Below are 26405 nucleotides of genomic sequence, written 5' to 3'. Positions count from 1 at the left end.
TTTAGGTTGCTTCCATATCTTGGCTATTGTAAATAGTGCTGCGATAAACATAGGGGTGCATCTGTCTTTTTCAAACTGGAGTGCTGCATTCTTAGGGTAAATTCCTAAAAGTGGAATTCCTGGGTCAAATGGTATTTCTATTTTGAGCATTTTGAGGAACCTCCATACTGCTTTCCACAATGGTTGAACTAATTTACATTTCCACCAGCAGTGTAGGAGGGTTCCCCTTTCTCCACAACCTCACCAACATTTGTTGTTGATTGTCTTTTTGATGATGGTGATCCTTACTGGTGTGAGGTGATATCTCATTGTGGTTTTAATTTGCATTTCTCTGATGACAAGCGATGTGGAGCATCTTTTCATGTGTCTGTTGGCCATCTGAATTTCTTCTTTAGAGAACTGTCTTTTCAAGAACTGTCCTCCAAGAGTTTTATGTTTTCATGACTTACATTCAGGTCTTTGATCCATTTCGAATTTACTTTCGTGTATGGGGTTAGACAGTGATCCAGTTTCATTCTCTGTAGCTGTCCAGTTTTGCCAGCACCATCTGTTGAGGAGACTGTCATTTTCCCATTGTATGTCCATGGCTCCTTTATCGTGTTTTAATTGGCCATATATGTTTGGGTTAATGTTTGGAGTCTCTGTTCTGTTCCACTGGTCTGTGGCTCTGTTCTTGTGCCAATACCAAATTGTCTTGATTACTGTGGCTTTGTAGTAGAGCTTGAAGTTGGGGAACAAGATCCCCCCCACTTTATTCTTCCTTCTCAGGATTGCTTTGGCTATTCGGGGTCTTTGGTGGTTCCATATGAATTTTTGAACTATTTGTTCCAGTTCATTGAAGAATTCTGTTAGTAATTTGATAGGGATTGCATCAAATCTTTATATTGCTTTGGGCAGTATGGCCATTTTGATGATATTAATTCTTCCTAGCCAGGAGCATGGGATGAGTTTCCATTTGTTAGTGTCCTCTTTAATTTCTCTTAAGAGTGTCTTATAGTTTTCAGGGTATAGGTCTTTCATCCTGCCTTATTTTTAAGACTCTTCACAGGGAGCTTCAACACTCACTACCAGCAGGCTACTGTGGCATTTAAAGCCTCGTTTAGCCAGTGGCATGCTTATAGCAGCTCATCTTGTTTGATTCCCATGGAGGATAGACACTGCTATTTGTCATTCTTGGCACAGGTGGTCATAGTGTGGTTGTCAGCAGTCATCCCCAGGGGACTCTCACGAGCACAGATCATCTAAAGCAGTCATGTCAGATAATGTCTATCTATGTTCATCCATCTTGCTCCCTTAATCCATCACTTGTAAAGAAGGTGAGAGGGAAATAGGAAGTTGTAGGAGAGATGGCTTTGAGTCAGAGAGACCTCGGTCCCACTCCTGGCTAATCTATCTTGGACAAGTTGCTCAATCTCATGGGTCCTCAGTGCCTTAGCCTTGAAGTGGGTGAGTAGCACCCACTGTGCATAGCTGAAGTGAGCTGTGTTTATAGTGCATGTAATGTGTCTATCATATGCCAGTCTCCTGGTAGTTACCCTGTCTGTGGTGATCATATCCTCATTGAAAAATGGTTTGGGTAGGTGTATGTATATGAGTGAAAACCACACTGCCAGTTGGAGATACAGTGTTGGATGAACCACAGCTGAAATGGTGGTCTTCCTGGGCTAGACTGGCTGGAAGACTTTGTCATAAATATGTTGCCAATAGCGTGGAATGTAGGAGACGACAATGGAAAGATAGCTAGCTCACCACAGCATTCATGGCTTCTTAGTTTGTTGTAGTATTCTGTATTAAAGTACATGTATCTAAATTGTTCAGATGTGAACTCAATAAAAACAATTCCTCTATTTCTGCAAAGTAAGCTGATGATGAGAACACGTTAGGATTCATGCTGCAATTAAGATGGTGTATATGGTGCTATCACATCGGGAAGGATTAGGAGGCAAACTTTGGTCTTTTCTAGTTTATATTAAGCCACAGATCTCTGCTGTGGCCATGATATACTACCTTGGGGCTGGAGAGAGCCATTAGGACAAGAGAGACACCGTTTCCTGCTGTCTTGTCCTCATTATGACTGCTGTGTTAGGTCTAGACCACTCTCGCTCATATCTCTTTGCCTGAAACTTGTGAATGTCCATATGTTTGGGTGTGTGGGGCCCTAATTATTAGTGTCTGTGTACTTATAATCATGTTTATGCCCTCTCTATTAATCACTCTTGCAGCCCTGCCTTCTTTTCTGTTCCATTCTTGTCACTGCAGTTCAGGCCCTAAGTACCTGCTTTGTGAATTATAACTGGACTCTTGTTACTTAGTCTCTTCCACAAAAAATTATTAGTGTCTTAACCATGACCTGCACATTGGGGCCTGCCATTGTCATCTGTCCTTGTCTCCACTGGTTTACTCCAGTAACGCTGGCCCCTGTGTCACCACTCAGACATTCCGAGGCCCACATGCCTCTGGGCTTTGCACTTGCTGTTCCTTTTGCCTGGACTGCTTTCCCCCAGGTACCTACATGGCAAACTCCCTCCCTTCCTTCTGGTGTTTCTCAAAATGTATCTTTTCAGTGAGACTTTTACTGGTCAACCTATCTACAACCTCGGGTTTTGCCTATTCCAGTATTTCCTGTACCCTGCTCTCTCTTCAATTTTTCTCTTTAGTACTTATTTCTATCAACATATCACATACTATACTTATCCATCTTGTTTACTGTCTGTCTTTCCCAGAAGAATGTAAGCTCTAAGAGATCAAAAAAAAAGTTTTTTCATGTTTTATTCACTGTCGTATCTCTGCTGTGTCTCCTCCAGTAGCAGCCAGCTTCTCCCAGGGAAGGCAGAGTGTCTTCCTCTGCTTTCTGTCCTGCACTTAGCATTATCTTATACACATAGGGAAGGTTCACATTATTTGTTGATTAAATGTCCATAACCATGCTTTGGAAAAGTCACTGGTTAACAGATTGTTTCAGCCTCAGGAAAAATTCATTTTTGTTGGATACCTCAGAACTCTCATGATTCCAGACAACTGGCATATGCAGACTTAGGTGTTTTGGTATATATTTGAACATGGCATGGGTATTTTGGGGCACTCGTTTACAGGAGCCCCCTGCCCAGCCTCCTGTTGTTCCTGCTTTCTTCTTTCAGATATTCTGAAGTACTTGGGGGATTTTTGGTATCTAGGGTATGGATGGAGAGGGGCAATCTCAGAGGGAGTCAGCCTGCACCAAGCCCTTGTCTGTCCAGAGGGTACCTGGTGGCACAGACACTGGGGCCTTAACTCTCCAGTGTGGGCCAACAGTCCTGAGCCTGGGGCTGGGCCCCTTTAACCCTTAGCCAGGCCTCCCTGCAGCAGACCCCCTGGGAGCTCTCAGATTCCTCTCAGGCCACAGACTGCTCCAGACATGTGGCATCTTTGTTCCTGGGGTCACAAGCATGAAATCCCGTTGTCACAGAGAGACTTGCTGACGTAAGGAGGAGCCGGGACAGGGGTGTGCTGGGACTCCCGCTAGCCGCCTTCCTGGGTTGTCTGAAATGTCCTGGGTTAAGTCTGAGGACAAGAGGAGCCGACATGAGTGGCCATGGAGGCTGTTCTTCGGCCCTGAAATCACAGTCATGGGACTTCCAGATAATGTCATTCTTCAGTTTTCATAATACCGATTTACAGATGCATCCCAGGCTCCCCAGAGAAGCACAACTTGCCAAGTATGCTTGTCGTTTCTTCTAATTAGGTTCTCAAATAAATCAAAGAACCCTTGCTTTCATTTACCTTGGATTATACAGCAACAGTGTCCTTGTTCACGTGGGCCATGGAGCCCCGCTGAAATGGCCCCGCTGAAAGGGTGCCGAGATCCCGACTGCGGAGGCCCAGGAGTGTCCTCCCCTGCCTTACGAGCCTGCCGTTCGCCCCACCGCTGGAGCAACGAGGACGGCCTTGCCTGTGGGCAGGCGCCCCTCCTGCCTCCCCCTCCCACCAATGTGCCCCTGCAGACTGAGCTTTGTGCCTAAAGGGAACAAGGAGCCAGGACATGACTCTCCTCGCCTCACCTGCTGTTTCCCCTTTGCCTGATTCCCAGCCTCCCTTAGCCTCTGTTCCTCGACATCACTCTTGTGATCCTGGGTCAGCGTAGACGCCGAGGAGTCAAGCCAGGAAGCCCGCCTGGGGGCGGGAGCTCCAGGAGAGCCCATCCCCGCAGGCTTGGCCACCCCTCTTCTCCTCCCCTTGCCTTCCCTGGCCATTCATCCATCTATCACTGTGGCCTCATCGTCAGGGTGGGGCTGATGGAAACAGTGACTGCTTGCATGAGGTCTGTGAGCCCAGGGTTGGGAACTGTTGGAGTGAGATGCTGCAAGTCCAAACTTTGTTCGGCCGGCAGAAGGCTCTGGCCTCTGAGGCCTCCTACATGGACACCAAGGAATAATTAGCACGCCGGCTTGGGATTTCCTCCTGCAGCTCCACCTCTGCGCTCCGGTACTTAGACCCAGGGATCTATGGCACACACATGGAGGGGTGTGCATGTGTCTGGAGGTGCATGTATCTTAAAGATACAGCAGGAGAGAGATGGTCAGCAGGCAGGATGGTTGGCCCATCTTCAGGGAGAAGGTTTGGTGTGTGCCTTGTTGGGAAAGGGCACAGCCAGCCTCGCTGTACATGCTTCTTGGGGTCACACTTCAGACAGTTGGGGTGGCAGCTAATTTCAGTCACCTTGGGCAGCAAGGCCCCAACTCCTTCACAGATTCCAGGCTGGGCAGCCAGGTTTCTCTTCCCTTGTCACCCGTCTCCCTCCTTCTCTCTCGTTTTGCCTTTCTATGAAATCCTATTCACTACCACCAGGTATTCATTGCTGCTTAGCAAAAATCACATCTCCGGCTCAAAGGAAGAAACTACAGCTTTCTTGGTTGTACATACAGGTCAGGGACTTATGACCAAGGGAAATGGGTGGGTGGGAGAGGATTAGATATTAAAGTATTTATCAGGGACGATGATATAACTTCTACCACTGCTCACCTCCAATCCTCTGTCCCCAGCCCCAGCCCCAGTGGTCCAAGGCTGTGATGACTTTATTTCCATGCTTGACATGAGCTGAAGTTTGGTGAGGAGCAGCTATTGCTTTGAATGCCAGTGGCGCCTGCAGCGTGGGAAACATGTAGGGCCCAGGTAGAAGGCAGAAGGTTTTCTCTGATAGTCTGTTTTGTCTGCCTATTAGATTACGCCCACCATCCTGAAGGACGGCATGTCGTTGTGTTATTATTACGTTAAGTAAATGTTGATCATGCTGTGATGGGATATGATCTAGATCATGTCCTATATTGTCTTAGTTGTCACAGAAGTCATACATACACACACAGCTATGAGCTAACAGATTTCCTTTGAATAACAATATTGAGAAAAATCAGGAAATGCTTAGGAAGAGCACTGAGTTACTTTTACTCGGTATTTAAACTAGTGATGCCTAATTGGCCTTTAAATTCATTGATGAGAGTGAATTATTAAAATTTTATCATTTTAATTTGTAAACATGTTTGGGTCTCAGGCCATATTAATTTTTTAAATTGTGCTTTTGTGCTTGGTTTCTATAGCAGCTGTGTCCCAATGTGAAAAATAACAGTTAATCTGCTGAATTAACTTTAATGGCTTTTCTTGATTTATCACCTTTCATAGTGAAGGAAGCACTGGCTTAATTAAGAAAAGGTGAATACCTACAATAGTTAGAATATCTAGATTCCCACATTTTACCCTTGTGTTTAGTTTAAATCTTACAAATAAAAATTGTAACATAACCAAGCATAAAATTCCATATGTTTTGAGCAATTGCTGCTTAAAAGCTTATCCAGCTACTTCAAATAACTTTTTTTGCCCAACTGAAGCATAGTCAGAAACCAGGAAGTCAGCAGTTAAGACTTCTTATTTACTGGACCAGTTTTTATCAGTTGAACTAAAATCTGTGTCTTTTACTACTATGAAAAAGACCTGAGGCTTTTACTCAGAATTTGTTCACTTAATTTTGCATTTGTGTAAGCCTTTATTATCTGATTTCACAGATCATATAAATTTTTCAGAAGCTGCCATTTAGGAAACTGAGGGCAACATAAGCAGGCACAGTGACATTGAAAGGATATCTAGTCTCATATAAAGACAAAAATAGAAAAATGACTCTTCTTTGTAGTAAAATGCATCATGATATAGTGTTTATGAAGAGAAATTCAGATTATGGTCTATCTGGGTGCAAAAGGCACAGAAGTATGTAATATCTTTTACGAAGGTCTTTTAACGTTCAGTAGTTTAAGTTTGTTTTATAACTTAAAGCACTTTACTTCATATATTCTCATGTGTAGAACATTGCTCTTGAATCATTCCATATAAATATTGTTGGTATATTTTCACGTTGTCCCAGAAAGCTGAGACATAACATATCTTAATCCAGTGGTGCGCAAACTCTTCTAGTCCGGATCCCTTACTCAAAGAGATTCTGACTTGGAATCCTGACACAGAAAATAAGGAAAGGAAGAGGTATTCTGGTTTCACTCAGTATTCATGGTGAAATGGATATGAGCCTGCCTGGTGCCCTTCCCACAATCCTCGGTGACTTCTTAGGAGCCTCATGGAGTCCCTGCTGCTCTGCAGAACTTAACACGGAGCATGCCGGCCACAAAGCCAGGCTGGGGCAGAAGGCGTTGCTAAGGAAAGAGATTTTTCAGGTGTCCTTAAGTCACAGCCCCTCAGTGGTTGCCTACCATGAGAGGTGCTGCTTTGCTTGTCTGAAGTGTAATCTAGTCGGAGTCAGCAGATAGAGAATTAGGGGTAAGTTAGTGGACAAGGAACAGATGGGAATCAATTCCAGTTCCCTCAGCATCACAATAGCCCTGCTTAGCAATGGGACTCCAAGGGCCCATGCATTTTCTGCCAGCGATGCTACAGTAGTAGTGACTCATACCAGGAGATCTGGAGCAAACAGGAGAACAGCAACAATGTGCTTATGGTTCTTCACTCATGGAAGTTTGCAAACCTGACTTATCGCTGCCTCGAGTGCTGTTCATGCTGCTGCTTGCATCGCTGTTCCCGTCCCTCAGCCCACCCCCCTTTCCCTTTCAGTGGTGGAGCCGAGACACTTTTGGCAGGGTAGCTAGATGCTTGGGTTTCCCTTTTCTTTTGTTATTTACAAAATCAATTGACTGTCAAGCTTATTTAATGTTCCAGACCATGTTCTTCTGTCAGGAGAGGAAAGCCAGGAGTAATGACAGCACCAGTGAACAGGGTCATGAGTGTCTAGGCTGTGAATTCAGCGGCTGTAGCTCTGCAGCGTTCTAGGTACTTGAGGAGGCTGATCCCACTGTGGATACCCCATGTGCAATGAGGAAGACCGTCAAAGAGGCAGGAGGCTCCAGTGGCTTTCCCCATTCCGCTCTTTCCAAGGTGCTTGTTTGCAGTCCTTCCAGTCTCCTTTGGCAGCAGGAATACCACAATTTTGGTCTTGAAAATTATACCTCAGCAGGGGAAGGAGACAGGTAGGCAGCGGTGTATACCAGCACCTTCCTTGAAGAGAGGGATCGGGCTTTCACACTTGAGTAATTCTTCCATTAGACTATTTCATGGATTGGCTTTGTTGTAAGAAGTTTCTTTCAGTGCTTGAACCCCCAAATTGTTCATGTGGGTCCACCTGCGTGTCAGTCCTTTGCAGAGAGGACTGCGCCTACCCCGCTTAGATCTTGGATGGCACTGGCAGTCAGGAATTGGGAGCCCATCCATTCCTCTCTCTCCCTCCTGCTTGTTTTTTTGTTGCTAGAGAAAAGATATACTCGTAAAGTATTTTCCTGTGCACTGAGACTGCGACTGAGTGTCTGAGAGGCCGTGTTGTGTGACGCTTACAAGTCTGAGCTCTGGAGTCAGGCTCCCTGGCTCTGCTGTGCCCTGATCATATGACCTCAGCCACATCACTCCTGAGCCTCAGTTTTCTCATCTGTAAAAGGGGAGAAACAACACTGCCTATTTCTTAGGGCTGTGAGAATGATTCCATGTGAATGATGTTCATATATTTACATGTTGTCCCAGGAAGCTGAGAGATGACAGTTACCATTTGTGAAGATAGATAATAGTTACTATTTGTGAAGTACTTATAAGAGTGCCTGGCATATATCAAGTACTAAATTCATGTTAGCTGCACTAACTGCTGCTGTTGCTGTTATTTATTATTATTGGGTGTAAAAGTTAGGCTTATCTTCTTGCTTTCCTGAAGATCTGGGCAGAAACCCAAGTAGCTTAGTATAGATTCGTGCCCAGGATAGAAGCCTGAAGCCCATTGAAATGTAGACTCTTTGGCAGTGGGGGAAGAATGCGTGTTTTGAATTCAGGCCTAACTCTGGCTGTCAGTCCTGCTGCTTAACTAAAGTAAAAATGTTAAAAGAAAAAAAGGGTATAATTCCTGTATTATTAGGTTTTAACACTTGGAAATAACAGAATGAAAAGCCTGGTTCATATTCTATGTGCAGTAATAGTGCTGTTATGTTTACTGTATTTTGAAGAGAAAATCTAGGCTGCCCTAAGTCACAGGGATTCGAAATACTTCGTGGGCCAAAGAACTGTTGATGAAGTTTACTGCTATTGTGAAGTATATTATGTTATATTTTTATATATTATTATGAAGTTCATCATGTTATAATGCTTAAGATGACTTTTCAAATGTGCATATGTTTGCCTTGTTTACATCTGCTCTCTTCACTACTAGGGAACTCGTCAGAGCAGACTGTTAACGTTTCTTCTTGTATTGTGAATTGAATGTTGTAGAAATCCGCCCTGAGGAGGAAGTGTGCGGTCTGTAAGATCGTCGTCCACACCGTCTGCATCGAACAGCTAGAGAAGGTGAGACAGCGCCACCTGCTGCAGTATTGCTACATTGCAAGTGTTTGGACTTCAAAGATCGGGCATCAATTTCCATTTCCCACTTTTTGAAAACAATGTGCTTAAAAACCGGAAGTCCAGCATTATTACCAGATTAGTAATGGGAAGACAGTGCTTACGGTTAATTCACTCTGTTGTTCACTTGATAACATTCTATGTTGACTTTTGGGACAGAGGGATGTTAAGGTTAGAAACACCTGCTGTGTACCTGACTTCTCACAGTAACAAGCATTGCTATTCACCCATAAGATTTTCCACAAGGTGTTTTTTCTTAAAGAAAGAAGATTAAATAAGCTCCTTAAAAATCATTGTTTTTAAAGTCACAAGGTTGTTTTAAGACCGTTGTGAGTTTACTTCTTCCTAAAGTGGCTTAAGGGAGGGAGCCACGCCAGAAGCAGCAGAGAGTGCCTTTCTTGGAGCAATGTTCCTGCTCGCCCAGTGGGAATGTCTGGGTGGGGATGGAAGGGACCTCCTGGTGTGTCTTGCCTCCAGCAGAAGTGGCTTCTGTGTGGTCCATTCATCTGTTATTTCGGGGATGGGAGATGCTCCAATAATGACTTGTCTGTGATCCTCTTCCCCTTTCATGCCCCTTGCTCCACTTCCATATGTGATCCTCTGGACAATGTCTATGCTCCTGGGCTTCCATGTGGAAATGTGTAGAAGTATTTTAGTCTCCTGAACATTCATTTAGTTTCACTGACACATTACCAAATTTTTGCCAGCTGATGCTTTGTGGGAATGACTACTAACACTTTATTTTTATGTATGTACACACACACACATACCCACATTTACTTACCTCCTTCTTCATTCCTACACTCCTTTCACCTTGTCAAGTAGCTAAAGAAGGTGTACATGTCACTAGCGGACCTCCCCATCTAAAAGAAAGGCGGTACTGAATGTTTAACTAGAGAAAAATTTGGGTGTATGTAAGTAATCATCACTACACTAAAATTTTCTCAAGTTTATACTTTCCTACTTTTAAAATATGAAACAGCTGGAGATTTTAGCCGCCTAATATTTTTCCTTTTACTCTTTATTATGTCTGTTTTTCAGATTTTTGGTGTAAGAGCATTATTGTCTAAAGATTGATTTCATCAATGGGCATGAAGAGACAAGGATAGGAGACAGTCACTTGGGATCTCTGTAGATTATCTAGTGTGACGATATCAAGAGATTAAGAGTGTTAAGCTTTGCTCTTTATCCTTTGGGGGTTTTGTTTTGTAGTCTCAATATGGGTCAGTGTTGGGTTTTTCAGGTAACTCAGTCTAGTCTGATGCTTATCCCTTATATAATACACTTTTCTTTTTAAATGACAGATTAATTTCAGATGTAAACCAACATTTCGAGAAGGGGGCTCAAGATCACCAAGAGAAGTGAGTATTTCAGAGCTCTGTTTCAAAAACCACCTTTTATTTCCTACTCATTCATCGGAGTCATAGATATTCACCAGGGATTAAAAAATAAAGTCTGTTTCCTCCATTCCACATCAGTTTTTTGGTCAATACATCAATAAATACAATCATTAAAATCTCCACTTCTCCCCAGTGTGTGCATTCTGCCCCTCATTCTTCTCATGGACTGTATTGGGGAGCTAGGGTCTTACTGAATGAGCCAGAGTAGATGAGGGGAGATAATGGTGAATTGAAGAGGTAAGAAATAAATAGCATTTTTTAATTGTCTTTTGTTTCATTTTAATTCTGTTTTTCAATTTTGAATGAGTAGAAGCTATTCAAGGGGCAGCATGGTTATTGAGTTCCTGCAAACACTGGGGTCAGACTTTCTCGTTTGAAAACCAGCCTGTGTGATTTGGAGCATCTTACCCGATCTCTTTAAATCTCAATGTTTTTCATCTAAGTAAGTAAGTAGATAGATCAATGGCACTATATTCAGTGCTCAGTTCCTGACCTTACCACCTGGTGGTAAAGACGGGCAGGTACACAGGAAGTATAATGAAGAGCAGCTGCTGCTCTGTTAGTGGTAAGCACGGGTGATGGCATGGGAACAGCTGCCCTTAGACACATTTGTTTGTTCAGCTTTTATTAGAGGAGCCCAAGCACAGTGTGGGGAAAGAGAGGGTGAGACAGTTGGTAGAGGTGTTATCCTGGATAGTCTAGCTCCAGGCCCCAAACTGCATTCTCCAACTGGTAAACGAAAGGCAGCAACCAGCAGTACCCATCCTCCTTAGAACACAGTCTGCGTGCACAGCTGTTACCGTCTCGTGTGGTACTTTCCATCAGAGAAAGCGTGGGAAATAGAATTTTTGTAAAGCATACTTTCTCTGTTCCACTTATATTCTCAGTCAGATTACTTTTACTTTCACATATAGATTTACTTCCTTGGAAACCTTCCCAGCTGGTGCACTCCTCAAACCTGGCTCTGTATATTTGTCTGTGACAAATAAGTGATGGAAGAAAGAGGTCGGAGAAAGGGCTTCCAGGAAGAGGTGGCAATGATACTGAGACCCAGAGGAGTCATCTAAGTGAAGGCCGGGGTTAGTTACGAGATGAATGAGAGCCTTCCACACACAGAGAGCCCATGCATACAAGCACAAAAGTAAGAGAACATAATGAGGAAGACGTGAAGTCCATGAGCTAATCACAGGCTAGATCATGCAGGTCCCCGGAAGCCATTCTACAAGTGGAGTGATTTATCATCAGTAATTTTAAAACTGTTTTAAGTAGAATATGTTTTTCTGGCTACAGTGAGGAGGGACAGCTCAAGAGCAGCAATATCAGAGCCATGGAGAAAATTTAAGGAGTTGTTCTAGTAATTTAGGTGAGAAATAATGGTTATCTGACCTAAGAGTAACATTGAAGATGGAGAAAATTGGTAGATATGAATATGAAAGAAACAAAATTGACAGGGTGTAGTAGATTGGATGTTGGACGTGAAGATGGGGGAACCCAGAATAAGCAAGGTTCTGTCCTGGAAAACTGATGAGATGGTGGAAAATAAGTTGATTTGAGAATGGGGTGGGAAGGTGGTAAGTTTAGTTGTAGAGTTCTCTAGTTTGAGGTGTCCTTAAGATGCCCCATAGAACTGAGTGGGTTTATGAGTTTGGAGTTTATGAAGAAGATCAAGCTACATGTAAGATTCTTGTGCATCATCGGCATACATAGATAGCAATTCAAGCTATGAGAATGGATGACAGGAATAGGTGATGTCTGAGTACAGACAGAATTACTGACATTTTGACAGCAGTCAATGAAAAACGATACCATGAGTCTTGTTGTTACTAGTACAGGGAGATTGGGAGAAAACATGGATAGAGAATAGGCTGGGAGTGGAGGTTGTGCAGAGAGGAAAAACAGTTGTCCCCATCAATTGTCCTGTCGCACTGTGTTTATCCATTGTCTGTTACAGAAAGGTTGTGAGTCATACACAGGCTGGGAAAGTCTAAGGAAAATGGTAGGTTGTGCTTGCCCTTGATGTCCCCTGAGGGCACTCTCCCATCGGCCAGAAGATAACTCCCTGTGAGCTCAAATGGAGGAAAGACTTCATTCAGCACAATAGAAGAATAGTTTTGTGTTTTTAAGATGATCTTTATGAATTTCCAGCCAGGGAATTGATATGTCTACCTTTAGCTCCCTGTCCTTTAATCTCTCTCTTTCTCTCTGGTAGATAATTGTAACTGAATATGCAATTTCCTAATGCAAAGAATTTTTTTAGTCTTTTAGTTTGCAGTAGCTGCGTCACTTCTGTTCTTGGAAGCCAGACCCTCCATAACTGTTTTGAACACCTCTCCTTGTCTTCTATTAAAGACTTCATATTTCTTCTATTCCTACATTTCTAACTCCCCACCTCCATTCTAGATTATTTCCATGACTGTAAACATGTCTGATAGCTTCCATCTTTTAAAAAACAAATGAAAATATTCCTTAACCACTGTATCTTAACTGCCTCTCTGATTCTCAGTTTTGTGTTCACTGCCAAACTTGCAGGTGTTAGCTGTATGAATTGTTCTTAGCATGTCACCTCCTAATCATTTTAATCTGCTCTGATCTGATTTCTACTCCATCCGTTCACTGAAATTTCTGTTCTCAGTGTTCCCAACACCTCCCTGATGCCAAATCCATTATTTTTCTGTTCCTTTCTTACTCAGTCTTCCAAATGTATTCAAAATATTCCTCATTCCATTTTTTGGAAATGTTCTCCTGTTTTGACAACTTTCCTGATATTCTTCTTATTTCACTGGGTGGTCCCTCCCACTCTCTTTCATTGCTCACCCCCTCTGATGTCTCCATATTCCCTGGGACTTGCTATGTGGCCATGCTTGCCCTCTGCCCACTCTTGTTGAAAGATCTCATGCAATTTCAAGACTTTAAATACCATCTCTTGGCAGACAATTCTTAACTTTATATTTCCAGTCCACATTTCCTCTGGGAGTTCCATTTGACATGTCCATTGAATGTATCAGTCATCTCAAATATAATGCATTAAAACTAAACTCTGTATTTCCATCACCATAAAAACTTTATTTTTAAAAATTCTTCTGCACCTCAGAAAACAAGATGGCTATTTATCCAGATCCTCAAACAAGAAATCTGGTGGGGGTGGGGGTCATATTGATTCCTTCTGTCATGTACTCTACACACTAATTCATTTGTCAGCCCTATACATTTTAAACAGAAAATTTATTTCAAACCATCCATTCATCTCCATTTCTATTGCCATTGCCTTAGACTAAGACACCATGGTCTCTTCTGACCACTGCAATAGCTTTTCTATGATTCTTTAGTTTTCCCCTTCAATCCACCATGATTTAAGAGGGTGATCTTTTAAAATGAAAATTGGATTATGTCATTTTCCAGCTTAAAACTCTCCAGTGGTTTCCATAACCTTGTCTCAGCATGAAAAGTCCTGCGTGATCTTGCCCAGCCTACCTCTCTAGACCATGTGGACTTTCTTTCAGTTCTTGAGTCACACATCAAAGTATTCCCCCTTCACATATTCGTGTATTTCATTGTACTGAAATCTCCTTGCATGGCTAGCTGTTTCTTAGAGTTAGGCCCCAGCACAAACGTCATCCCTTCAGAGAACGTCCTTGGTGCCCACCTCTAAATAGGTAGCACATTCTTCTTTATTGAAGCACCTTGTTCTGCCCCTTCAGAGTACTTTGTATATCATAATTATTTATGGGTATTACTCATCTGCTTGCTCTCTGTCATGTTCCTATGGTGAAAGCTTTTGGAAGTTGCACTTAGAATCTGTCCCATACTATTTGTGCCAGGATACAGAGGATGTGATCAGTGAATATCTGTTGACTGAATGCATTTATGAAGGAGTTTAATTTCTTCCCAAATGTTTAAAGACTCTTGATCGAAGAGGACAATTGGAAGAGGACTCTTATAATAGATGATGACCCATTTGAGATTGTAAATTAAGAGACCTTTGGTAGTTTACTGCATGTAAATGAAAGAACAGTCCCTTTCAAATTAGTTTGACCTGGGTTTCCGTGACACCTACGCATCTTTTCCCCAAAGCAGAGATTATGAATCATTGTACCTGCACTTGGTGGCGTATCTGACACATGGAAGTTAGACTCCTCCAGGTTGAATCTTTCTAGACCTCAGTTTTCTTAGACATAAGCTATATGGATTGGGTTATAATTTCTAAGATCTTTTCAAGCACTCCATGAGTAATACTATGGAATTGAACTTGCTGTTTGAAAATAACTGAAAAATTGTGTTAGGCGTTTCTGCTAACAATACTGATTATAAACCCTGGAATAATGTATCACTAGGATTTCAATACCCATAACTAATAGCCCTTTCCTTACCCAGTACTTGAAGATAGTATATGAATTAATCAGAAATTATTGGTGAACAATAAAAAGATGTTATGGTGTTAGAAGCCTTGTTTTGCTATCTTAACTACAGATATGTCAACACTCATATCTGTAGGGTAAGGATGCTGAGTCTAATTTCAATTTAGTAACTTAGGAGATATTAATTAGTTTCAAAAGGAAATAGTGTGAAAAATTAAAGTGCTTGGGAAATAAGAATTAGGAAACAACAGTCATTCTATAGAAATTTTTTTTCCTGATTGATAAGGTAATGACTGATCCTCCAAAATGTTAACTACATGATTAGTTGTCAAAGAAATTAGGTTGAGATTTACATTCAATTCAAAACACATTTATTGGATGTTTACTTTGTTCAAACTATATTTGAGCAGCAGTAGAAGAAATTTCTATCAGGTCTAAGAAGATTTCTGAATAGAAGGATGCTCAAAGAGCAGCAGATTGGAGACCTTTACTCAGTGTCTTCTATGGTAGTGCTTTTGTTTAAGTTACTTTATCTGTGTTTTAATTTCCTGCGTATTTCCTAGGAAGGATGATATGAAAAATATTTAACAACTTACAGATTTATAAAATTAATATTTAAATAAACTATTTTAAAATGTTTCCTTTTATTTCCTAAATAAACTACATGGTATGATAAACCTGCTTACCAAACTATATATGTTGCAGCACAAATGATTCATTAAGTCAGCCTTATAATTTCTAAATGTTGATTTCAGAATTTGTTGGTTTAATCTTTTGGTTGGAGCTGTCACTAGCAAGATTGCACGCAAGTCAGCCATGATTTCGCATAGGTACTTGCATCAAACTATTCCATTTCCCTCCTTAAATTGATATCGTTAGGTGATTTATAATTTTTATAAGTAGAGAATTTCTCTTACTATCAGTGATAATGTTCATTCTCTCAGCTTCTGCTAAACTAACAGTAATTATGGTAAATTTTTCTACTACTCTAATAGTTGTCTGACATTTTTATATATATTCATTATTTTTACTACTGACTGTCATTGAAATCATTTACTGAAGGAGATTAAACCTGAGCTTTCAGAGCAGAGAGGCACAGTGACAGTGGTTAAGAGCATCTGCTACCAGCCTGCCTGGGTTTGAGTCTTTGACCCTTACATTTGAAGTAACTGCTCTATACCTTAATTTTATAATCTGTAAAATGAGGAGGATAATGATAATTCAAATAAAACCCTCTGATAATGCATCCTACAATGATGTGGGTTGGGATATAGTACAATTGGCAGTTGGCCTGAGTCTTCCTCAGCTCTTATTATTAAACAGTAAGTGGGTCCAAGTTCTTAGCACTTGCACGGAGGGAAAGCGGGCGGTCAGCCTCACCCGTGAAGCAGAGTAGCGGAGGGCCCAGTCCCTTCATCCCAGGCAAGTTTTTGCACTGAACCGATGGTACGGACACCGATAGCCGGGCCTGTTCCCGGACTTGTTGCCGTTGTCCTAAAAGCCATGGTCCCAATTCTGGAACCCAGAATTGTTTATGTTGATATTTAAGCTTACCCACACAACCACCATCAAATTAGATACAACCAGTCTCCTGAGTTTACTGAGGGAACCCAATAGCATTGCCTAGGCAACATGATTTGTTTCCAAAAGAGACCTCATTGGAACAGAATCCCGGGGAGCTGTTGTGCCAAAAGTTGTCATTCTAGTTGCTTAACAATGAGGGGGTAGAAATGGTCTCTAATGTTGAGGGGGTGCGGTGGGGTATATGGCAGTTGGGGAAGAGCCAAAGGGTGGGAGGGGAACTAAACTGCAATTTGTCAACCAATATAGAAATATTTCAGTGTTTTAACAACCTATAGGGCTTTCCTGGTACGTATCAACTGAACAGCACCTCTGCTCATGAAAATTAAATTACTACTACAATTAAAGCATTTAACACAGTACTCAACAAATGTTAGCTATTATTATTAGCTTCTTTCTGAGAACTACATAAGAATGGCGTCCTTGTTTTATTAAACTGCCACAGTGGGAAAAACAAGACAAAAATTAGACTAATTAGTGGGATCATTATGCTTCGTTATATCTTATTATAGTGAAGAGACCAGTATTCCCCCAGGATGTTTGTTTAGTTTTAACTTAAATTGACTTGACATTATGAAGAGAGATAGAGCTGGTGGGTTGGCATTGATAATGCTAATGCCTTCTAGAGGTATTTATGTCACTCTGAATTCCATACCTTGATATAACATTTTTTTCCTCAACCATATCTATTTCCTTTAGACCTGTATATTTAGAATAGCGCCTGGTTGATCATAGGCATTTAGTAAGTATTTGTTGAATGACTGATATACATTAAAGGGCCTTTAAAAGGGAAAAAGTGGATTGTGGCATGACAGTAAGGCATGTTAGGGTTGGGTAAAGTGTGTTTTCTCAGAGAAAGGCAAGAGAAAAAGATTAGGAAGTGTTTTTTTTAAATTGAAATATAATTGATACACAGTATTATGTTGGCTTCAGGTGTAAACACAGTGATTTGACAATTATGTACATTACTAAATGCTCACTATGATAAGTGTGTTACCATCTGTCCCCATATAAAGTCATTACAACATTATTGACTATAATCCCTTTGCTGTACTTTTCATCCCCATGACTTATTTATTTTGTAATTTTAAGTTTGTCCCTATTTATCCCCTTTAACTATTTTGCCAATCACCCCACCACCTATGGCATCCACCAGTTTGTTCTCTGTATTTATAAGGCTGTTTCTGTTTTGTTTATTTGTTTTTTAAGATTCTACATGTAAGTGGAATCATATAGTAACAGGTCTGTTAATCTAGGAGGGGTGAGTTGTATGAATGTTGTTAGGATTTTACCTTGCACCATTGGGCCTGAAGACAACGTTCTCTCTTATGTATCCTAACAGCAGTGGGGATGGGTGTTCCATGGCTCTCTGCCCCAGGAGTGGTTGTCTGTTTGGGAAGAAAAGGACTTTCTGTGTTTCCTATGTCTCAAGACAAGAATAGACATTGAAAGCTGATCTAGTTTAGAGGACCCGAGGACCGTTTGAACACAATACCATTGCAAAACTCCATGATATGCCCACATCTCGTCTTTGTCATCTCTTCCCTTCAGCTTTTCTCTTCACTTTCCCTGGTTAGAAGTTCTCACCATCTATGTACTGAATCCAGAGACCGATTTCTTTCTGATCATTTACTTTCCTTAAGTTCTTTCTAGTGTAGATGTTTAGTACAAGACCTGGCTAGTGTATATAAAGCATTAAATACATTATTTGCTTTAAAAAATAGGGTATTGTTGTTCCAGCTTCTCTCCTTCACCTTGTCACTTCTCCGAGGACATTTCTTTTACCTGCCTCAGTTCCCTCCAGCCCAGGGTCCTCTGGCATGCCCCCAGATCTGCACAGCATTCTACCAGGGGGAAAGCAGACGAACAGTATTCCAGTACAGTACAGCTAATTGCCGTTAGGAAGGCATGGGGGGAGGACTTAATATTTTCCACAAATGTGACAGACTCCTGGGAATGGAGAATTAGCTTCATTTTTCTAAGCAAGTTCATGTTTATTGTTAAACAAATCATGTACACATATTTGTTTTTGTGCTAATGTGGCCTTATATTATGGTTTACAGAATGCTCTGTTCTTCAAACCTTTAAAAAACTAATAATGAGGTTTGCAAATTCAAACATATTCACTGAATTTTGTTTTCCCACAGAATTTTGTGCGCCACCACTGGGTGCACAGACGCCGGCAGGAGGGAAAATGTAAGCAGTGTGGTAAGGTAAGGGGCCCCGCAGCCCGCGGTCGTCTCGGCAGGCTCCTCAGGCCTTTGCAAGCACCCGAGGTAGATGAGTTCTGTGACCCGAATCCAGTGTTCAGTATGCCACTCCCTTTCCCAAAGGCCTTATTTCTCCAGGTCCCCTTTCCATAAGAGATGTTCGAGCTGTTCTAGAACTCACTGCAAGAGGCAGGGGTCTTAATACAAGGAATTGGCACATTTTAAGAGAGATGGATACACTTTCATGGTGAATTTGATTGCTGATAAATAACAACAAAAAAATGACACTTCCTATTTTAAAGCTCCCTCCTGAGGACTACTGGCCTATCCTACTTCTTTGATCAGCAAGAGAAGATCAGTGAGTTGTTGAGCAACACTACTTTTGTTGATATATTGTGCTTGAGCAGAACTGTAGAAAAGGACAATGCGGAAGCAATAAGTGGTTGCTCTCCTAGGATATTATCCAGTTTCTGGAAAGAGATGACCTTGTCATGTGTAGATATTCAGGTCTACTCTCTCTCTCAGTATTACTGGTTAAAGGCCCCTCAGGGTGCAGGTCCATTTGGAAAACTGAGGTGGAGTGAGGGGTGGGGTCTCATGGCTGCCTTGTTATGAAACTCCATAGATTCCACATGTCATTGGCCCCTTTTTCAGTATGCAAAGATCTACTTTAGGAATGAAAGGGCCCTCTGGGAAGGTGAAAATGATAGTGAATCAGACACAAAGATTTTTTTTTTTTAATGACATCAATAGTAAGCTGGGCTCAGTAAAGGGAAGCTTTGGTTTGGTAGAGAGCAAGATAATTTGGGAGAGTATATCCTTTATCAATTAATTACTAATTTGTTTATGTATTCATGTACCTCCTTTGGGTTAAGCACTGGGATGAGCTGACCAGTAGAGAATTATTGACATCAGAGGGGTGCAAGGAAATCTTGGCTGCCTGAGGTTGGCATGTCAGGGGTGAGTGAGACTTGAAGAAAGTTTTATTAATTTTGCTCAGTGCCTGGAGAGAAACAGTACTGCAGTCATCTGTTACCAAATTCTTCTTTGAAAGGCTACCCACCTTAGCCTCAAGGGTATGGCCCTCCATTGCAACTGGTATTCAAAGCAGTGATTCTTATTTTGTTCTCTTTTAGCTTGTGAAAAAGACAGACAAAATAGGTTGAAAGGGAGAGAAGGATACAAGAAGAGGAAGAGGAAGGGGGAGTAGTAAGATTCTTGCCAGCTATTTTCTGTCTGGGTTAAAGGAAGTCAGCCCTCTACTCTTGCACGACCTTCCTCCACTAGGTCCATCACCACTGCCTTTCTGGTGCTGCTTTCTTCAGGCTTGTGGATTTTCTCTTACTTGGTGGATTATAGACTATCTGCAGACTTCCCCTTAAGAGTGTGTGTGTGTGTGTGTGTGTGTATAAAAGGCACAGCCAATTTTGAGGGCAGAGATGGGAAGACTTGGAAGGATCTAGATGAACGGGTTTTTCACTTTGAAAAAATATCTTCATGCACAGCCTTGTAGCTGGCACCACCTCAACAAATTCAAAGCATAATAGCTTTGGAGGAATTTTATTAAGAGGAAATCAATAAGCACTATATATTTTGGACAAGTATTCCCCAGTGTTGTGTTGCACTCCATTTCTGGCCGTATCTTTTGTTGGCGTGGTCAGCCAAATGGGAAGAAGTGCCCTGTCTGCCTGTCCCCTGGGCGGCTATGACCATGTCTTCTTTCCCATCCGCTGTTCTCAGGCAGCCCGGGTGGAGTGCTCACAGCTCTGTGCTCATCACACCAGTCAGAGGGGTACTCAGTGATCCCAACCCTTCCCATAATGTTCCTATATAATTATCCTATTATATTAACCTCCTGTGTGTAATTCCGCTGCTTGTGAATTCTCAGAGACACGGGCAGTTATGGGATGGGGTGGTTGTAGATCGGTGTCTCCTTGCTCTATCATAACCTTTCTTTGGATTCTGGCTTCTACCCTGGATTAGAGGAAAGCTAGTGGCTCTGTTTCCATTTATGGATTAAGTGATTGAAAATTCATCTCAACCTTTGGTGCTATGTACATTTTCATCAGTAGGATTGTACATTCTTATATATCCAGAGATTGCTTAACCATTCTCCCCCAACCAACCAACACCCCCCACACACTCACATTCATACCCATAATGCACATTATTCCGGAACTCACCCATTGGTTTTAGGTGAAAATTAATCACTTCATTTAGCAGAACTGTTTTTCCAACTGGTAGTTTACAAACTTCTGGGGTTGTCAGGAGTGTTTCTAGTTAAAGAGCGTTAGTGGTTTCAATTTCTACTCTTTAAATCAGCAATGAAGTAAATCTTTCTGATTTTCTCCTGAGCCTTGGCTAAGTTTGTATGGCATTTGATGGGTATCAGATGAGGGCTCTTGACTCAATTGCTGGCTTGCTTCACACTTGCTGACTGCCAAGGGCTGCCATGCTTATGAGTGTTGTGTAGTTTTACATTGTTTTCATTCACAGTTCTATGTTATGTAGGAGTCAGGATCCAGGCAGGAGCAAGATGGCACATGCACCCTTAAATTATATAATTTGATGAGTATTTAATAAAGAGAATACTGAAAATGTGTGAGCAGAGTATAAGGAAATCACAAGGGGTAGTGAATAATCCTGAAGCTAGCAGTGGCAGGGAGCTGTGTTCACCCCAAGTCTGAAGAGGCAGGGGATGGAGAGGACCCCTTCCCAGGAGCTTTAGCTTTTAGTCATGAGAGTGCCAGCCTGAGGAGACCTACCAGCTGGGGAATAAATACCCCTACTTGACTCATCTTCAATCTCAAGTGGCCAAACCCAATAGAAACCAGAGCACAAGGGACCTGTTGAGGCAAAATCAAGTTTTTACAATGGGACATGGGGTTCAGAAAGAGAGAGATCTGGAGAGGCAGTACGATTGATCTAGCACATAGTTTTGATCCAATCAGTGGTTAAAAGGAGTATGCATACAATTGTATCTTGTACTGATCTTTACCATATCTATACCTTCATTCATTCAGTCAAAATTCACTCAGCACTGAGTTATCCTTAATTCTTAAAAAAATCAATATGATTGTAGCTAATTTGACCTTTTATTTTTGAGGGAACCAAGCATCCAAACCTAGCAGTATAGTAATTGTGGAAATATGCTTGGAAATCACAATTTTTGAAACCTTATTTTTCATTTTTGCATGTAGAAGCATACATAAAAGTCATAAAAATAAATGAGCCAGCCAACTTTTTGAAACTCAAAATTCTAAAATTTCAAACATCAAATCTGGAAAGCAGTTTTGAATACAACAACCCATAGTTCAACTTTGGTCTACATTTTTTTGATGCCTTCTAGTTTCCTAACGAGCCATGACACATGATTATGAATTCTTTGTCTGTAAATCATCTATACTTTCACATGTAATTAGTTTAAGTAAATTAAACAGCTTGTAGCATTTATTAAATGGAAAAACGTCAAAACTACTTTTTATTGTAATGAATATTAATAACTAATTTCAAATGAACTTATGGCATGATATTTAAAATACATACATCTAAAAGAAGCATACTTAATAGCATTTTGTATTGCAAAAGTGACAGCATGATTAAAAACATTCCATGGGGGTGTGGCTGAGATATTATGTGAAAAGTGAAAAAGTACAGAATCTAAAATTAATGGCAATATTGACCTGGAGCCTTTAGGGATGTTCCCTTATTGACTCAAAGCACTATTCTCTATTGATACAAGATGTGCGTGCCCTGGGGGTTAGCTATTAAGAGACCCAGCAACGTCAGAGTCAGGAAGGGAGTACAAGGGTGAGGATGTGTGCAGTGGTTAGGCAGGTTTGGTTATTTGCCTATCTGTGTGTTTGTCCAGCGATAAGAGAGGACTTCTGCCATTAGCCCCGAGAAGGTCCTTGAGGGTGTGTAGTGTGGATGATACAACAAGGGCAAAGAAATCAAGCCTCTCCGTGGGGCCCCTGCCAATGCAGCTGCTGGAGGTCTGGCTTTTCTTTCTGTCCTAGACTGAGTATCAAGAAAGGGGACAAGGGCAGTCACCATTCTACTCTCTGCTTCTATGCATTTGACTATTTTAGATTTTTCATGTAAGTGTTATCAGGCAGTATTTGTCCTTCTGTGCCTGGCTTGTTTCAGTGAGCGTAATGTCTTCCAGATTTATCTGAGGAAGGGGAAGTAGGGAGGTCTTAGTCAAAGGGTACAAAGTTTCAGTTATGCAGGTTGAAGAGCACCTTGAGAGCCTCTGAACAGCCCCGTACCTGTTGTTAGCAATACTGCAGTGTAGACTTAAAGGTTTACTAAGAGAGTAAGATACTATGTTAATCCTATCACACACACAAGAGTAATTAGGACAGGAGGAAACTTCTGGAGATGAAGGGTCTGTTTATGGCATAGATGGTGGTGATGGTTTCACAGGTGTATACTTATCTTCAAACTCATCAAGTTGTACATGTTAAATATGTACAGCTTTTTGTGTGCCAATCATACCTCAATAAAGCGGGTAAAAAAAAAAGGGCAACAAGGGGCTGAGGACTTAGGAAAAGCACTTCCTGCTGTGGTCCCTGGGGAGTAAATCCCTCCCTGTTTGCTGGTGGAGCTCTTTTGCTCCCGCCACTTGTTGGCTGGTCTTTGGCGCGGCCGGTGTTCTCGTGTTACAGCTAATGTGACACTCCTGTCACTCTGGGCGGCTGTTCTTCCCTCACTAGCAGAGGCGCGAGGACTGTGCAGAGGGAGGAGCCGGATTGCACTCTGGCCACAACAGAGGTCTTAGCCAATCCCAGAAGGAGCTCGAGTAGCCCCTCAGAGGTGCCCTGCCTTGACCAGTCATTGGATGTGGGCTCTCCTTGGCCGACGTGACTGTTTTAGGCCCAGGGCAATTCCTAAGGATGGAAAGATGACTCCTATTGAGTGCCATCAGCCTCCAACATGCCTGTCAACTAGGGGAATGAGATGAGTACCTCAGGCCTGAACCACAGTCGCCTGGGTGGGACACCACCACATTCAATACGGTCCATCCCTTGGGCTTCTCAGAATCAATTCATATACTTTTAGAACAGCTCCTTTAGGATTGGGGTTGGCCTATTCCCTGAGGAAACATGTAAAGAGGAAAGTTAGTGAGATAAAGCACAGCCCTCTCTGTGGCAGCTGAACTTAAATCTGCAACTAATCTGTTCCTTATCTCCCTCCTCAGTTACCCATTCTTTATTCACCTCACTCTCAGCTAACACTTCTGGCCTAGGTACCATCTTAGCCTATTAGAAGACCACAGAATGGGTGGCTTAAAAACAACAGAAATTTATTTCTCAAAGTCTGGAGGCTGGGGTTGCAAGATCAAGATGCCTGCAGTTTCATAGATAGTTATAGACAGCCATCCTTACTCACATGGCGTATGGGGCAAGGGAGCTCCCAGAGTCCCTTTTATAAGGCACTAATTCCATATGAGAGCTCCACCCTCATGACCTAATCACCCTCCAAATGTCCCACCTCCAAATATCATCATACTGGGGATTAAGTTTCAACACGTGAATTTTGAGGTGTACAAACATTCAGTCTCAGTGACCTACCTCGTGGGGTGACCAAGGCCTTACCCTGGAGCCCTCTGATCCCATGGTCTTGGATGCTGCACTTGTCCATTTTTCATCAGAATTTTTCAAAGAATTAGAGAGGATGCTCCAGTGGATAACCTGGGTGCCAGGTATATTCTTCCTGCCTCCATTGCCAAATAACAACTACACCTTCACCTAGAGATCAGGATCCGTTACTCTGCCGAGATGGTGGCTCCTTCCTGTGTCTGCCCCTCTTTCGACACAAAGACCCCAAAGTAACTGGCTGCAGTGGTAGTTTAAAGTTTAAGGCCTCCTGTCATGTCTCATGGTGGAGGTGTTCCCATCTGGGATTCAGACACTCAGAGCCCAGAGTTCTGGTGACGGGAAACACAAATTCCCCAAGGATCAAGGAGTATGATAATAGGCAGGGCCATCCTTGGTTCCTGCATCCAGGGATTTTACTATGGAAACAGCACCAAAAATTGATGTTGGATAAAATGTATATACTGAGGTTGGAGGATGTGCTCATAGGGTGTGCTTCAAAGCTGAAACCTATGTTACACCTTCAAAAGTCATTCCATCTCTGTGTTAGGCCTGCAACTTCTGGATGGTGTGAGATGTGATGGGACCAGGGTATCTCATGGCCATGTGCCCACACTTGCACCTCCGTTGTTGTACTGGGGTTCTTCAGCCTGATGTAATGTGCAGGATCCTGTGTTGGTGGGTCAAAAACTCTGTAAGCCCGTGCATAGTTGTGGTGACTGGGGTCTTGCAGAAGGGAAAGGCAAGCCCTATACCCACAATATGTGTTGATTCTAGCAACGGTGAGTTACTGCCCTTTCCAGAGTGGAAGGGGTTCAGTATAGTCAACTTAGCATCAAGTATCTGGCTGTTCCTTTTGTGGGATGGTGCCATATTGGGTACTTGGCTTGGTGTTTTCTGTTGGCAGGTTAGACATTCATCAGTGACAGTGGCTGACTCAGTTTTGCTGAGTGGGAGCCCATGCTTTTGGACTTGTCCTGGCTCCTCGGCTTATGAGTCCATCGTGCGATGGATGGCTTATTACAGAATGTGGTATCTGAGATACTATGTCTAAGTTTTTAGTTCTTATAAAGTGAGTGCTCCTGGTAGGCTTAACATACAATACAATGACCTTCACTCTACTTATTCTCCTATGTTCATCCACATGCTTCTTCCCCAGACCTCCCCATCAACTTCCATGCTCCAGGCCAACAAGCCATTCACCAGTGCCTGTAAGTCATTGCATATTCTTATATCAGGCCACCTATCTTCACATAAAGTGGATGAACACCAACTGCTCTAACGGAAGTTATGCTCATGGGAGGATTTCTTCTCATTTCTATCTCTCAGGACTACTCTGGAGTAGACTTTAGAGGAGTGGTAGTCCACTTCTGGCTTGGACTCATATACCAAGTTTATCTGAGAACCAATCTTAGGGTTTTCCTCCTCTTTCAGGTGGCATTAGGGGACCCCCATATTTCCATAGGCATGAGTTGGATGAGAGACCTGGAACTGTATGGGTGGATGATATGGAGAGCCAGTTACCTGCTCATGCATCGTGTGCTTTTTTGACATGTCTCATGCCAGATTCCAGATGATCCCACTTAATGTAACAGTGGGTTGCACCTGGGCAACCTTATTAAAGATCTGACAGAACCCAGGTCATGACCTCCTGGTGATTTGTGGTCAGATATATCTTCAACAGAGCACAATAGAACAAGAGCTGTTTTTTGAAAGACATGCATTTTGTCCTGAAAATAGCACAACCTTGTTTCAGAATCCTAGAGTTTGTTATGATTCTGCTATTGGTGTTTGTCAAAAATTCCACAAGGCATCTCTTCTTCTCTCTAATATCTCTAATAGCATGAGGTCTTCTGGGTTGTATGGTCCAAGTGACAAGGCCTACATTCACTGCAGACTACACTTGCTTACAGAGCTGTTTCCTGTGCAGGGCTCCCCTCTAAGCTGGAAACGTTTAATGTCATCCAATGACAGTATTCCTAAGCATGGAACCCAAAGAGGCCTACAAAATGCTGTGCTTCATCCTTAGTGGTCAAAAGTGTGAAACGTAATGATTTGTCCTTTAGATTGGACAGGATATTCTAGCATTCTCTGGACCACTGAACCCTAGGAGTTTTACTGATAAGTGGGACCTCTGATTCTTCATAGGGCTTATCTCCCCACCTTCTGTCTCGCTGGACTTCTAGTTATTTCTTGGTCATTCATTTAATATGATGCCACTGATATGTTGAACCAAGTGGTGTTCTGCAGAATGTTATTATGGTTCAGGCCCCTTTGAACTACATTTGGATAAGTTTCAGAAGAGTTAAAAGCCATGTAACAAGGCTCTAAAAGTATACTATTAATTATACCAAGTGA

General features: G+C 42.1%; 1 protein-coding gene across 10 annotated transcripts in view; it reads left to right on the top strand.

Moving 5' to 3' along the window:
- Positions 1-26405, top strand: part of DGKI (diacylglycerol kinase iota) — a 395960-nt gene that overhangs the window by 162465 nt on the left and 207090 nt on the right. For all 10 annotated transcript variants that reach the window (XR_008998562.1, XM_057504799.1, XM_057504796.1 and 7 more), the window contains 3 exons: positions 8773-8847; positions 10206-10262; positions 18385-18450. Coding sequence is in view for 9 of the 10 variants with exons in the window: in XM_057504799.1 (XP_057360782.1) it covers positions 8773-8847; positions 10206-10262; positions 18385-18450 (198 nt within the window). In the remaining variant the exon portion in view is untranslated. The remainder of the gene's footprint in view (positions 1-8772; positions 8848-10205; positions 10263-18384; positions 18451-26405) is intronic.

This window comes from Manis pentadactyla, chromosome 7 (assembly GCF_030020395.1).
Source record: "Manis pentadactyla isolate mManPen7 chromosome 7, mManPen7.hap1, whole genome shotgun sequence".
In the NCBI taxonomy this organism is placed as follows: domain Eukaryota; kingdom Metazoa; phylum Chordata; class Mammalia; order Pholidota; family Manidae; genus Manis; species Manis pentadactyla.
The sequence above is the reverse complement of the archived record's forward strand: the minus strand, read 5'-3'. Positions and strand labels throughout refer to the sequence as shown.